The following is a 15,244-nucleotide window of genomic DNA, read 5'->3' on the forward strand; positions in this document are numbered from 1 at the left end:
AACAAGAAAGATGTGGAACAGACAGTGAGTCCAGAGGAGGGCCACAAGGATAGTCAGAGGGCTGGAGCACCTCCCTTATGAAGAAAGGCTGAGGGAGTTGCACTTGTTTAGCCTGGGGAAGAAAAAGTTCTGGGGAGACCTCACTGCAGCCTTCCAGACCTAAAGAGGGCCTGCAAGAGAGCTAGAGAGGGACTCTTTGTCCGGGACTGTTGTGACAGGACAAGGGATTTTAAACTAAAAGAGGGAAGATTTAGAATGGATCTAAGGAGTCAGTTCTTCACTCAGAGGGCAGTGAGACCCTGGTACGGGTCACCCATAGAAGCTGTGGGTGCCCCATCCCTGGAGGCGCTCAAGGCCAGGTTGGATGGGGCCCTGGGCAGCCTGAGCTGGTGAAGGGCACCCCTGCCCACGGCACGGGGTTGGGGCTGGGTGGGCTTTGAGGTCCCTTCCAACCTATGCTGCTCTGTGATTGTATGATAAATTCTGGCTCCTGAAAGGCCTCAGGTCTTGCTGAGACAGCAGTTGGTAAGCAGCGTGCCAGAAGACAGTGCAGTGTTAGAGCAGCAGAAGTCATCTGTATTCTTTCCTTGACACCATACCAAAGTGCAAAGGCACTTAGAAGACACGCACTTACAGCCAGCCTGGGTCATTTCTGCAAGAACATAAACTTAGAAAGACATATACAAATACCAGCGTTCATACAACCTAACCTCTCTGTGCACCTTGAGATTATGTCTTCAGGAATACCGTGAGGTCATCCTGAACCCGCAGCCTCGAGGCACTGAGAGGAGAGGAACTGCAGGACACCTCAGCCACTGTCGCACACCGCTCAGCCGACCCCGAGTCCCGCTCAGCCGGCGCACAGGGAGTTAACCGCGCTCCTGCGGGGCGGGGCGGGGCGGGGCGGGGCGGCTCAGCCCGCTGCCGCAGCCGGCGCGGTACGGCTTGGAGGTGGCGGAGCGTTTTGCGCGGTGTTCGCTGCCCCGTGGCGCCCAGGTGAGACAGTGGCACGGGGTGGGCGGCACAGGCGGGCGCGGGGTCCGCGTCCCCCCCGGAACGCGCGCGGTGCTCCGCTGCGGCCGCCCCCATCGCGCCGCCGTAAGGATGCCGGTCTGGTGCTGAGCGGGGTTGTAAGCGTTACCTCCTGTCCAGTGCGGAGGTGAAGTGTATGAAAGAATTTATTGTTTTAAATGAAGGAGATTAAACATCCTTTATGAGTTTTAATGCATTTCCTTCGGTCAGTGGCTTTTAACGCGCAGCCTTCAGTTTCCTCTCGCTCGGTTCTTTGTCGGGTCTTTCCAAATGCATCTCTTTTGTAATTCTGTTGCAGAACAGGGTGCTTTCTGTTTCGCCGTAGTGCGGTCCCCGGGGCTGTAAGAACCGACCGCCTGTCTGTATAGTACCTCCGTGCGGTCAGACCCTGTGTAAAGAGGGGGAGGAGGAAGGCTTTGTCACTCGGGGCTTCCTGGACGGGCATCCCCAGGTAGTCAGCTTTTGCACGTAGTCACTGCTGAAAACGATAACAGATGATTCATTCTGTATTCACAGTTCTGTTATTGTATCGATGCCAGAGCCCCGGTGATACATTTACAGAAAGCGCAGAAGGGAGCATCTTGTTTATTTATGCGTTTTTTTCGTGTAGGTTAGGGTAATGGATTAGAAAAAGGGATGAGCGAGGCACAGGAGAGCTGTTACTTCTCGGAGTCGTGTTTGGTCGCCTTCACGCTCCGGGTGGCACAGATACAGAAGTGCTCTTACGGTTACGAGGAGGAGCTTCGGGAAGAGGAGATGATGATTAAGAGGTTCCATGAAACTCGTGTTTCAGGCGTATGACAGCTAGAGAGGAGCTGCGGGGACCGTCCAGAGCCGTCGCACAGGAGGTGCGGCAGCAGGAAGAGCAGTCAGAACTACCAGACGTGCCTCTCTCCAGCAGTAAGGCAGGTGCTGCTGGACAACAGAAGCAGTGGTGAGGCGGGGGTTGTCTTAGGAGGGGGCAGGGGGGATGCTCAGCCACGAAAACGGCGTGTGCTCATTTTGCCGGAGTTGTAAAAGCTGAAGTGTGGCGGGAGTGTTTTTTGTTTTAGTATTTGTGACAGTGCAATCTATGTGTGGGGTTTCTACCACTGTTAATGATGCTAGCTTTACAGATGAGACTGTTCTAATGCATTTATAGCAAATTATTTAAACACATAATTCTAGGTCCAAGCATACATGGCTCCTGGTGTCTCGAATGAGAAGAAAACAAAAGATGAACAGTCTTCAAGGTGAGAAATTACTTTTCATGTCCAAGTTCACTCTTACTTTCCTCCCCAGACCCTAAGATTCATTACAGAGCTGTTTAATTTAAGATGGAGTATGTTATAGAAATATTGACCGTAACATCAAGTATCTACACAGAGGGCTTTTCTGGAAAACCATTTTCATTTACCATGGCAGTGAATTTTTCAGACATAGATGATGCTGTGATGGCTTTTAATCCGGTGAGCTGTTGAAATGCTGACTTCGTTCGCTGCCTGTAGCTGGACCTGCAGCCTGAAGAGATGGAACAAAAATTTCAGTCTGTTTGTCTCATCCTTTAAACTCATTTTAGTAAAGCCCTATGTGTGTGCTTAGCGCTCAGATATTCATGTTCTCGTGAAACCCCCCAGAACTGTAGGTGCTTTGAGCAGGGTGAGGGAATAAATTGTCTGCTCCACTGAGCTCAAGATTTTTATCAGGCAAACTTTGCCTCTACTGTAAATGCAGGGCATTGGCTCCATGTGCAGATAGCAATATGCTTACTTTTATTGCCCATTACCCCAGGGTCCAAGTCTGCAATTAGATTTGGGCAGATAACAGGCAGAAATCAGTTACAGTGTTTAAATGCAATGAGACTGTGGGGTGAGGAGCGCTGCTGAAGGATAGGCAATGAAAGAGGCGAAATGTAGATACAGCTGAGGAAGGAAGCTGTAGTTGGGCTGGGCAGGAAGGCAGCAATGCTGCCACAATACCACTTGAGTTCCACAGCCTTTTAATAGAGGCCTCGCCTTTTTCCAGTTTATTTCCTGGAGAGAAGCTTTTGTTGCTGGTATTCTCATAAAGAAGGAAATACATTTCACAGGTCCGAGAACGAACTGCGAAGTGATTTCAGGTCATATCTTCTTTAGATCTTAATAGCCGTTTCGGTAAGGATCAGCCCAGCCAGCTATTTGTTCTGCATTAGCGGCCCATTACGTTCTGGCAGAGTCCCATGAAACCGCTTGGAGAAGGCAGCCTGGGAATTCTGCTTGAGGGAGCTGGGTCTCCTGGGCGGTGTGCGCGGTGCCGAAGTGCCGTAACCTGCTCTTTGTTCCTCCTGGTCTCACCCTACCAAACTACTTCCCTGAGGCGGGGGATGAGCTGGGTGGAACGAGAAGAACCGCTCGCCATGTCAGACTGCTCTTTCAATTGCTGAAGGCATTAGGCAGTGGTGGGCAGAGACAAAGGGTGCGTTGGTGGGCATTGTGTTGGTTGTAATAGGTGCTGATGAGCTGCTGGTGACATTATAGAGGGACTTGCAAGAACAAATGATGGAGCACTGGGCTTTTAACTATTTTCTTTGCTTTTTAAGGAATAATTCAGTGGACTCAGTATGGGCATGTAGGCAATTTTAGACTTCTTAAGGTATAGAACTGGTAGATAAAGATGTAGGACCTACAGGAAAGTACCACCCTTCTGGAGAGGCATTAGAAGACAGACAGGGTAACCTAAAACATCTAAGATAACACAAACACTTATGTTTAGGCTTCAGAGTTTTTCTTTTTTTTTTTTTCCTTTTCTTTTTTCTTTTTTTTGCATAAACTCCAGGGAAACTCTTTCATTTGTCTTCTCTGACAAACCAGTCTGAATTTGCTGAGCCATGCTGTGGCTGCAGTGAGTGTTCATTAAGCTATTAAGTTGTCTTCTTTTGTCTGGAAGATACTTAGTTCTTTATTTCATCTCTCAAAAACTGCTTTGAAGTATTGATTGGTATTTTACTTCGGCTTGTTTTTATTGACTCATATTTCCTACCTGTTTCAGCTGACTGTAAACATGGAGCACATAGAGAAGGAAGATGTTTTATGAGTCATTTAGGTTGCTTAGTTCACACCAAATTTTCCATGAAGGCGGTCCCACATGCTAAATATTTCATTTCTCTCTCATTGCTTTGGCATTTCCTGTTTTTTCAAAAAGTTGTCTTTTTTAGGTGTATCATTTCCTTGCAAGAAGCGACTTAAGAGGAAGTGTATTCTTTTTACCTTTTCCTCTCCTTCCCTTTCTTCTTGCACTGTATTTCTCTTCCATTTTTTTCATTTATTTGCTTCATATTTTCACTTGTTTCTTTCCTGGCCTATTCAGCTTCTCTGCAATCTCTTTACTGATTTCAGGACATAGGTTATCTTCTCCTGGCTGGGTGACAGAGTAAACAGTAGGGCAAATTGCCAGAAATTCTGTTTGGGCCTGTCTGTAAAGCCCAGGTCTTCCCACCTGTTCCAGGTAGCTAGGAGGGTCATTCAAAACACAGAGGTCAAGTTTGCTTTTCGACTTTGCTGTATGCTGTCTGTGTACTAAGGTGGTCTATTGAATATCTCCTGGTCCTGCTCCCAGTGCTCTGCTCACCACAAAGCCCCACTCTGAGTGACAGCTTTGATACTGTTCAAGGTAAAGGTTGCACTGTTGTAGATGCTTTCCACTGCCTGGGCTTTTCTTCAGCACTTGCATCCTGTGCAATGAATGGAATGCTTAGTATCGCATGTGATTACAAGATGGAAGAGGGTTATAAAATTTAGGATTTCCCTTGCATAATTTGTGGGGAACCAAGATCAGGTAGTGCAGGCATGCTTAGGTGTGGCATTTCCCAACTTTTACTGCCTGACTTTGCAAAATTAGGATCTGTTTGATGTAAGTTTTTGTATATATTCTATATGTTCCACCATGCCTCTGTCCTGACAGAGAAAATTCTATCCATCTGTGCAACCCTCACCTGGAGAAAATGAAAGAAGACATCCTATACCATTTTGCTCTTGGGACCGGTACCCATGATTTTCCTGCACTGTTTGGAGATGTAAAGGTAAGAAGCTGCCTTTCATTCAGCAAGCCTAAGGCTTTTCTGCAGAAGGTAAAAGTGGAGCTGTCTTCTAAATAAGATTAAACAAGGCAGCATACTGCCAGCTGAGGGAGGAATGGAAAGGGGATAAGACTTGCAGAATTTTGTTAACTATCAGTTAGTTACAGTAGTTTCTGACCATCTCTTTTCATGCAGTAAAAAGACAAATGCTGCAGTCTCTATTCAGGTAGAAATCCTTTTTACGGGCCTTGAAGTCAAAGTCTGTATTCTACTAGTTCAATCAGGATGAAGGCCTTTGAGAGCTGTATAGAATTTTTTTGGTATAATTTTTCTTAATGGCCTTTTAGAATGATTGAGAGAAGAACCACGTCTGTGACTAGCTATGTGTTAAGGTGCTAGCATACGCTTGTTTACCTTTGCATGAATCATCCAATTGATTTTGTTTTGTTGAATGCCGTCTGCACCAGTTTGTGTGTGTAGGGGGAAGTCCTTCGCGGATGAAAGCTTTTATTGCCTACATAGCTGAAGAACTGGGACTTGGGAGCCCTGGTGGCGACTACCCCAACATCTGTGCAGGAACTGACCGTTACGCCATGTACAAAGTGGGACCCATTCTGTCAGTCAGTGTAAGTGACCTTTAGGAAACAGAACGTAAAAATGTCCATCCAGATACTTCACATACATCAGATATTGGACATGATTCAGTGATGCTGTTCAAAGTAGAAAATATGAAAGGATGTTTATTTTAAACACTTGGATAGAGACCAGTTTTTAGGTGTTTTCAGCCATGTTCAGAGTAGTCCTGTTGGCTAATTAAGAGTCTCTGTTTATCCCTTTCTTGTAAAAGGGCTGGTCCCCAAAACACTGATTACTTTCTTGCCTTCTTTTCCCTCAGTGTAACCCTGAGGTGTTGCAAAGCCTTATAAATGTTTTGAGCAGAATCACTGCTGTCTCATCCCTGCTTTTTTATCCTGAATAATGGAATCATCACTTGATATATGTGGGACACTAGAAAAAATGCCTGTATTGCATATACCTACAGTGGCATTTTCAAATGTGCTAATGACAGGCATTCCATGAGACTTGTGCCACCAACTCATGTATGCGTTTTAAAAATTCACACCTTTAATTTGTAGATGCAATTACACACTTGGATTGCAATAACATAACTGTAATACCATTCTTACCCTTTCCCTTGACATCGTCACGCAACCTGAAGTGGACTTACATTTGAACTTTGTGGCTAAACAGACAGTGGTTGTGTTTTCAGAAATTTTAGCTTAATTAGTCACTAGCATTTCAGGTTGGTAAAAAGAGGTTCTTTTTCCCATGTTTAAGAAAAAATCTGTGGTGAAGTAAATTTATTGTAAACTTAGGAAAGGAAACTAATTATACTTTCAAGAACGTAAATATTTTATGTCAAGACTATTAGAAATACCGAACTTCATCCATAGTCCACACACTCAATGGGAGTTCTTCTGTTTACTGTTCAAAAGTTTTTCAGTAGGCCCATAGGTGTTTTGTTAGAGTGAGTTAAGTGGCATTTGGAAAAAAGTATCAAGAAGGAGATAGTGCCTAACTCCTTCCATATGTATTTCTCATTGTCTGTGTGAATGTCGAACATGAATTTCTGCTTTCATTTCAGCACGGTATGGGCATTCCTTCTATTTCAATCATGTTGCACGAGCTGATCAAACTGTTGTATCATGCCAAGTGTTCCAACATAACCATTATTCGTATTGGCACCTCGGGTGGAATAGGTATTTCCCCTCTTGATTTCCTTTTTTCTTCAAACCAAAGCATCTCTGCAGGAGAGCAAAGTGTTTCTCCCCAGGTGATTGAAGTTCAGAACAGATTTCCACAGCAGATTGTCTGAGTACATTTAATCATATCATACAATCACAGATTGGCTTGGGTTGGAAGGGACCCCAAAACCCACCCAGCCCCAACACCCTGCCATGGGCAGTGCTGCCACCCACCAGCTCAGGCTGCCCAGGGCCCCATCCAGCCTGGCCTTGAGCACCTCCAGGGATGGGGCACCACAGCTTCTCTAGGTGACCTGTGCCAGTGCTTCACCGCCCTCTGAGTAAAAAATTTTCCCCTAACGTCTAATCTAAATTTCTCCTCTTTTAGTTTAAAACCATTATATTTCTTTTATTTCCTGGGTCCTAATGGTCCTTCCATTTCAAATCAATTAATAATTTTACAAGAAATGGTATTAGCTGCCTCTCTAGATAGATAAAATGCACTTAAGAGATTTGACAGAGGGAGGAGGACATTCCTGTACTATATAAAATAGCAAAGATAAGAAAGAATATACAATGAAAAAGTCAAAATTTCATTTTTTTTTTTCAAATATATTTGCAATAATAAACTGATGTGGTGAGGCATGCACAAAAAAAATCTCTTTGTGATTTCAGGGGTAAAATTACGACCTTTAAAAGAAACAGGGTTGGGTGATGATGTGTGTTTTTGTCTGTGGAAACTAAGCATTACCTGTGTTATGAAACTGCATCTGTTTCTTTCCACTGCAGGTCTGGAGCCAGGCTCAGTGGTTATAACCAGGCAGTCTGTAGATGCCACCTTCAAACCTCAGTTTGAACAGGTTGTTCTGGGAAAAACTATAATTCGCAGCACAAATCTAGATGAAGAGCTGGCTAAAGAGCTGTTACAGTGCAGTAAAGAAATCAATCAGTTCAATACTGTCATTGGAAACACTATGTGCACTTTGGATTTCTATGAAGGTAAGGCTGCAGCAAACTAGCAGAAGTATGGATTAACATGCAGACATTCAAGTGCTTCTTTGGTCTCTCAAAACTTTTAAGAAAATCTTTCAAATCTTGTGAGAATGGGTGAAGACAGCAAATAATGCTGCTTTCTCAAGCAGTTACTGGGTATGTGACAAAGGGTGCAATGTGCAGGGAACGCATGCTCTTCATAGTCTTCAAGATGGGTCAGAAGCAGACAGTGTCAGCTTGTGCATCTCTTCAAACACCAATTGCAGAGCCAAGCTACACTTAAAAAAGGAGTTGGGAATGTTTTCAATACAGACAGCAGGAACTGAAAAGAGGCTCAAGGACATGAATTTCAGCATACACCTCCTGAAAACAAATAGATAGTGAAGTACTGTGTCATTTAATATACTGTATGTAATGTGCTGCCATTTTACCTGTAGGTGTTAATCTCAAATAATCTGAATAAATTGTTTTTTCCAAAGAATGGTATTGCACAGAATTGAGGGGGTTAGAAAGGGCCTTTGGAGATCACTTAGTCCAACCCCCCTAACTAAGCAGGTTCCCTATGGGAATGTGCCCAGGTGGGTTTTGAATATCTTGAGAGAAGGAGACTCTACAACCTCTCTGGGTAGATTGTTCCATGGCTCCATCACCCTCAAAGTAAAGAATTTCTTCCTCATGTTCAGATGGAACTTTCTGTGTTCCAGTTTATGCCCGCTGTCCCTTGTCCTGTTGCTGGGCAGTGCTGAAAAGAGCCCAGCCTCATCTGCTTGACTCCTGCCCATTAGATATTTATAAGCATTGATAAGATCCCCTCTCAGCCTCCTCTTCTCAAGGCTGAACAGTCCCAGCTCTCTCAGCCCTTCCTTATAAGGGAGATGCTCCACACCTCTCATCATCCTTGTGGCCCTCCGCTGCACTCTCTCTAGAAGTTCCCTGTCTAAGTATTAGTATTAACTATTTAGCAGAAGAGACCTCCAGTCTCTAACCTTTTGAAGCTAGTATTAGGAAGGCATTTTCAGGCCTGGTGGTTTTTCTAGACAATGATTAAATACAGGGAAAAGTGTAGCACTTCCATACAGCTTAAAGCAGATGTAGATGCAGAATTCTGAGACATGCCTCATGTGAGGAAAATCACTTGATACATTTTCCTGTTTATGAGTTTGAAAGTTTAAGCTGGAGAAGACCAGTAAAATTATTGTGAGTCACATTATAAAAAATGCAAGTAATACACAGAAGCTCTAGCAATAACAGACTCACTTTGTCTTATTTGTCTTTGGGGATTGGGGAAAATGTTAGTAAAATCTAGACACTGTATATGGGAAACTGCAATAAACGGGTATTTTAGAGATTTAATTTGTTCTGTGACCTCATCAGTATTTCTACAAAATGGTTTTGCAGGACAGGGCAGGTTGGATGGTGCAATCTGCTTGTATAATGAAGAAGAAAAACTGCAATATTTGAAGGAAGCTTATGATTCTGGTGTCAGGAACATTGAGATGGAATCTTCTGTCTTTGCTGCAATGTGCAATCTCAGTGGTGTCAGAGGTAAACTAACTTAAAGTTGCTTTATTCAAGTTACAGAATGTTTTCTTCAGTGCAGGAGAATTCAGGTAAAAACAGTGAATGGGGTATTGATATACCTTCTGCATAATATACTATCTGCATGAAACAGCTCTGGTTGTAGAACTGTTACTGTGATTGCTTGACCTGAGTCATATGTATTAAAAATTTAAGCAAACTTCTTCTCATAGTTCTTGTGTACTTTAATTCTGGTCAATTGCTACTCCAACCCTTGGCAAGCACATAAGTCATAAAAGTACCTAATTACCCTGTAGCACTGATTTGTTTTCCTCAGCTAGGTTTTGAAGTTTGCTGGAAGCAACTGGTGAATTTAATCAGCCAGATGGTTTTAAAATATGTAGTGCTTTTATGCACTTTTATATTGATTTGAAAGCAGATTTTGTGTAGACTTGTGGCTGTAATTCTTAAACAGTTAAAGATTTTTGGCAGCATCATAAATCTTTCCTAATTATAAAATGAGATTTTGATTTTTTTACACAAGCTAATTAATTTTCAGTAAATTACAGGAAAAAAAGAATAAGCAATTATGATGTTCTTATGTTTGTTCAGATGTTTATGGTTTTAGACTGTCTGAGTACCAGGGTGCCATACCTAACTAATATGTCTTTTCATTTCTAGCTGCTGTAGTGTGTGTCACTCTCCTGAATCGGCTTGAAGGGGACCAGATCAGCAGCTCACACGATATACTTGTGGAGTATCAGCAGAGGCCACAGAAATTAGTGGGATATTTCATTAAGAAGAGTCTTGGGAAAGTATGACATGTCTGTCTTTGGTTTTTAGAAACAGAAGGCTTTTGCACACGGAAGTTGCGGTCACAACCTCTGTGCGTTAAAGGTTTTTTGCCTCAGAATAGCTTTTAGCATTCCATGTATATGTGGAAGTTAATTATTTATGTCAGTGTGCTTTGGGAACTGAATGTGCTGAATGCACTTCAGTTAAGATTAGTTTAGTTATTGTTGCTGGTATTTAAGATTCCCTTTTCTGAGTGGAAACTGGATCTGTTGTGAAGGACAAGCTTGCTGTGACGTATGAGAAAGTTTTATTTATCTTGGCTGCTGAAGAAAAAGTAGGAAGAAAACAAAGTACTTTTTTTGGAAAGTACTTGTGAACCACCAAATTAAAATTAACTTAAGAATGCTAATACCTTCCTCGTTGTTTTTAAAAAGTATATAAAGTTATATATATTATAAGCCCTTGTTGCTTCACTTTGTAAGGAAAATTTAGAGTGAATGCACTTCGTTTTTTTCCAGAATTTGACAAATAAACAGTATTATTTTCATATGGTAATATTTAATTAAATTGCGAAGTGTGAGAACAGATTTCCCCAGCATTAAGGATCTGACACTGAGCTGTTGAATATCTGTACTTCCTAGATACCGATCCAATATGGTAATTCGTATCCCATTTAAATTACACCATGGGGTCAATACCCAGGGAACACTTTTGCTATAGTCATTTTGCATGGAAGAACTTGAAATCTTTTGCTGAATTGTTGCTCCTGCTGACTGAAGGAGAAGTCAGAGGCATTCAGGAGGTGCACAGCATCTTCACAGGACTTCATGATGCAGTTCATTTTCTTCCTCCCACTTTGTTTCTTTTTACATTTGTTTTCATCTCCATGTCTTCAGTACGTAACACTCTTGCAGTGGTTTCCAGTTCTGAAAAACTGCAGAGTATCTATTGACTGCACGTGCCACCGAAAACGTTTCTGCATTTTTTTTTCTGCTGTCATTAGCCTATAGTGCTTGGTTGTTTTTCTTTTTAAAATCATAGTCAGTGCTTTGCTGCTGTGGTTAACGTATGTGGTCAACTAAAGAAGAATGTGTTTTTCTCTCTCTTTACTGCAGTGAATAGTCCCATCCTTGTAGGAGTCACAGGTCAAGAGACTCAGACCCAGAACAGTTGTCTCTGATTTAGCTAACGTAAATTTTCTTTTTGATGACAGTAGTCTGCAACAACTGAGAGCATGAGAGTTAGATCTGAAAGGGAGTGATGCAGCAGTAGGCATGTTCATAAGAAGAGACAGAAACTGGAAGAATTTGATGAATTCATTAAAAATGGAAGGGAGGACTCTTGTGGATGGGAAACTTCCAATGAAGACTTATGTCCTTACTTTTTATAACTTTTAAACTGGGGAACATAGTGAGAACGGATAGTGGAAAAGATGAAAACAATGTTGTTGTTTTCTTTTTAATCCAAACACAGTTTAACACTTTTGTTTTACGAATTTATTATTTTAATTTTAAAAACACACTTTCTCATTTTATGTTCAGGATAAGCGATGAAGATATTCATTTTTGAACTGTTTCTCCCTTAAAAAATAATCTTTGTGTAGCTCTGCCCAGTGCTTGCCTGCTCTTTGCAGGAAGTGAGATCCCTGGGACCTATGTGACAAACAGCAGCCTTGCCTTTAACCTCCTGTTCCCAGAACAGTAGGAAGGAAATAAATAGACCGCTTAAGAAGCAACATGCTCCACTCTAGGCTGAAGCACTGGTGCCTATGCAGAGTTGGATGGTGTGGGCTTGGAAGAAAGAACTCCTGGAAAACTTCAGCCTGGAAAACTTCTCCTTCCCTCCATTCCTTAGACCATCATACTTCACTTCCTTTTAGAATATTGTTCTTCTTTCTAATAGGTGATATAAAGGATTGTATCATTATTAAAGAAAAATAAAATTAGAAATCAAAGGAGACCAAATATGCTGGGTTTTTTCCACTGGTCAACATCCTGCAATACTGAATTCCTAATACAAGAGGGTGCAGTATAAACACATCCTACATGCCAAAAAAATCTCTTGGCTTCAGAGGAAACTTACCAGAAAGTTACCCTGATAAGAACAATTGAATTACCCCTTGTGACTATCTGGACAGAAAGATAAAGAAACGAATCAGCTGTGTGCATCCGGCAGTGAAGCTACTTTCCTGTAGATTTTCCAGAGGTCCACAAAGAATTATAAAATATTTAACAGGCTTTTATATGTAAATGAATTATTTAATATCAGCCATTTATGTTTTTGTATCATGTAGAAAATCAACATATGTTGGATGCAGAATGTGAATTAGGATTGCTACCTTATTTTTAAAGGAGAAAGAACACGTAATGAATGTTTGATGCTGCAGCATCTCCTGCATTATCTACAAAGTCTACAACCAAAGTCCCACTTTTGCTGTCTAGTCACCATATACTTAACAATATGCTACAGAAACAGTTTACTCCAGAGAACAGAAGGGATAACAACAAAGGAGGAAGGGAGATGTGACGAGGATGGAAGTATGAAGGTGTCATGGTTTTGTGATTTTCGGTTATTGGTATTCCACATCATAACATCATGTAGTGAATGTACCTGGTCCTCAGAAGAGAAGGACTACTACAGTCCCCACGGCACTTTGCTCCTCTGTTACCATTTTCCAGCCGGAGGGAAAAGATAAAAGCTCGCAGTATAAAAACTTGCAGATCACGAGACCTCGTCCCTTTTTCCGCCGTCTCTCGTCTTGGCAGCACCTCGCTCTCCAGCCGTCTTATCGTCGGTAGTAGAGTAAGGCCTACCTTGATTTTGGGACATTCTCTCTCTCTGTATTGGATTTATCAGCTTAAATTGTAATTATATTGTATTATAGTGTGTTGTTTTGCATTCCGATATCTTATTTAGTAAATTAGTTTGTTTCTCCTCAGATTGTTGCCGCTGTTCTTTGCTCTCAGGGCCATCTCCCTACCCTTTTCCCCTTTCCCCTTTTCCCGGGACGTGGGCCCTTGGGCCCCCCGTCCCCTTTGTCACAGAATCGGGCCTAACGCCTGTAAACCATTGACAGAAGGGAGAACAGTTTTTCTACCAATGGTCTGTTTCTTGATTCTTGGTGTTCTGGCCTGATCTAATCTTTCTGTGAAAGAAGTGGTTGGGAGCACAATGAAAATAAGTTAAAACACATCTGTTGAAAATTTGAAAGGGACTGAGAATGGGCAGTAACTTGATGAAGCTGAGGAAGCTGATGAAATTGAGTTCACTTGAGGAAGTTAATTTTTATTTTTTGCATCTTGGTGTACTTCAGAGAAAGTTTTTCTTTGGTGGAAATTACGAGAAATCATAAAGGGAGGCATGGTGGAATGACCTATTGCCAATAAAGCCTACAGTTAAAAGCTTTTATCCCTTTAAAACAAGTAAGATAATTCTTACCAGAGGGTATTTTTGGTATTTCCTGAAAATATAATTACGCACGTTTAATACATAACATCTTTTTAAAGATTCTTTCTATGTCTTTTCAAGGGATTTTCAGTATGTTGTGTAACTGAGCTGAATTTCCATCTCAAGTCCTCCTGGATCTGAGAATGTTCTGAAATAAAATGGATAAAGAACTGCAGTTAACACACTCAAATTGGAGATGTGTTTCATTTCCACTGGCAAGCTGGGGGGGAAGAAAACAAAGAGGGAGCATGTGGACGTGCCCATCAGCACTCCCTTCATGGTGTGGAGTGCAGCTGAGGTTTGAGATCAGACCTGTGTGCAATGAGTCGCTGCAGGAAAGCACAGTGGTGATAATATTACAGCCGTTTTATGTGAGACAGTAAAATTTGCTTTCCCAGAAAGTTATTTGGTCGTTGGAGTGACTGAAATACATGGTTTCGTTTTCTAAAATGATTACCACTTTGTAATTTACTCCAGAGTATGAATTAAATTACAGTTAAAAAAAAATTCCTCTCCCGGCAGTGCAATGGAGAGAAAACAGGTCACTGAGCGAAACAGCACTAAACGTGAAACTCTGCCACTGAAATAGCAAGAGTCGTGCTGACAGGAGCAATGTTTCTGCACAGGCCGCAGGAAAATGCTGCAGCAGGAAAAGACAGACAAAGCCGGTTTTGCATGACACAGAAACCTGATTCCAGATGCTTCTCATCAGCTTGTAACTGCGAGAAAATTTCCCATAGTTTACCGTCAGTTTGTCCCATTACAAGAACGCAATTCCTAGAGCTGCCCAGAAGCACAGCCCCACCAGCGGCCTACTTGCCCATTTCAGACTATTATCTTCATTTACCACATGGCTCCATTTTAATCCAACCTGTTACTGGACCTTGCCTGCAACTGATGTTTTTTGTCATCTCCTAACTCTGCCCACGGGAAGCGTCTCCCAGGAAGATGAATTGAGTTGTGTTGAATTGATGTCATTCTGCTGTGTCTGTGGAGAAGGGCTGTGCTGTGTGAATATTTACCAGCAGTGCTCTTCACCTGTACTAAGGGAAGCCTTGTGATCACACAGTGAGCCTTGTGAGACGAGTTGTGGGCGGTGGTAGGAAAACAAGCCAGCCTGCCTCATTCCCAGCCATGCTCTCACACAATTAGACTGCATTCCTGTCTACCAAACAGTATGCGTAGCTCCTGGCCTGTAATATACTTAACATATAAAACTAAGTTTCTTTGAATGTGTTTGCCAATTGAGCTGTAATTAGCATACACTAAAGCTGTAGGCCAGACATGGAGTGTTGGTGGTACCATAAAGCAGTTGGGTTTTGAAGCCAAAGCTGGATGCTGGTGGAGGGTTTGCTGCCTTTTCTGCCCCCACGATTCCAGATATCCCATGCACTCAAATAAGAATTGCCCAATTCAGCACTGTGACAGCCTGCTCAAGCTGAGCAGAAATGAAAGAGCATGCAGTGCTCTTTTTTGTCCTGCCCTGGCCAAATGATTCTGGACATATATATATTTCCTGTTCCAGAAAGAATGAGTGGAGCACATCATGAAATGTGTTACCTTCTAATTTGCTCTGCAATATTCAAGACATTGCTGTTGTACATGTAACTCCTAAACAAACTTGCTGTTTAAGGCTAGCACTTATACAGGATACTGCCTAACACTGTACTGATGAAACATA

The 15,244-nt window shown here is 42.3% G+C and overlaps 1 protein-coding gene across 3 annotated transcripts; it reads left to right on the top strand.

The window, feature by feature from the left end:
* On the top strand, positions 875–10,678 carry UPP1 (uridine phosphorylase 1). Of its 3 annotated transcripts, XM_021388392.1 has the most exons (9): positions 875–996; positions 1,826–1,966; positions 2,200–2,264; positions 4,951–5,068; positions 5,533–5,691; positions 6,711–6,825; positions 7,600–7,809; positions 9,202–9,348; positions 10,003–10,678. In XM_021388392.1, the coding sequence occupies exons 3-9, from the start codon at positions 2,212–2,214 to the stop codon at positions 10,140–10,142; spliced, it is 942 nt and encodes a 313-aa protein (XP_021244067.1). In that variant the 5' UTR covers positions 875–996; positions 1,826–1,966; positions 2,200–2,211; the 3' UTR covers positions 10,143–10,678. The 3 variants fall into 3 exon arrangements, with proteins under 3 accessions (XP_021244067.1, XP_021244068.1, XP_021244069.1); XM_021388393.1 differs by lacking the exon at positions 1,826–1,966 and having other exon boundaries at positions 906–996; XM_021388394.1 differs by lacking the exons at positions 875–996; positions 1,826–1,966; positions 2,200–2,264 and adding an exon at positions 2,288–3,164.

Source organism: Numida meleagris, chromosome 2 (genome assembly GCF_002078875.1).
Source record: "Numida meleagris isolate 19003 breed g44 Domestic line chromosome 2, NumMel1.0, whole genome shotgun sequence".
Classification (NCBI taxonomy): domain Eukaryota; kingdom Metazoa; phylum Chordata; class Aves; order Galliformes; family Numididae; genus Numida; species Numida meleagris.

Bases quoted from the DNA above. Each gene is read 5' to 3' on its own strand.
- UPP1 (XM_021388392.1), top strand. From the start codon at position 2,212: ATGGCTCCTGGTGTCTCGAATGAGAAGAAAACAAAAGATGAACAGTCT. The intron at 2,265-4,950 runs GTGAGAAATTAC...CTGTCCTGACAG, and splicing joins AAAGATGAACAGTCTTCAAG to AGAAAATTCTATCCATCTGT. The intron at 5,069-5,532 runs GTAAGAAGCTGC...CGTCTGCACCAG, and splicing joins CACTGTTTGGAGATGTAAAG to TTTGTGTGTGTAGGGGGAAG.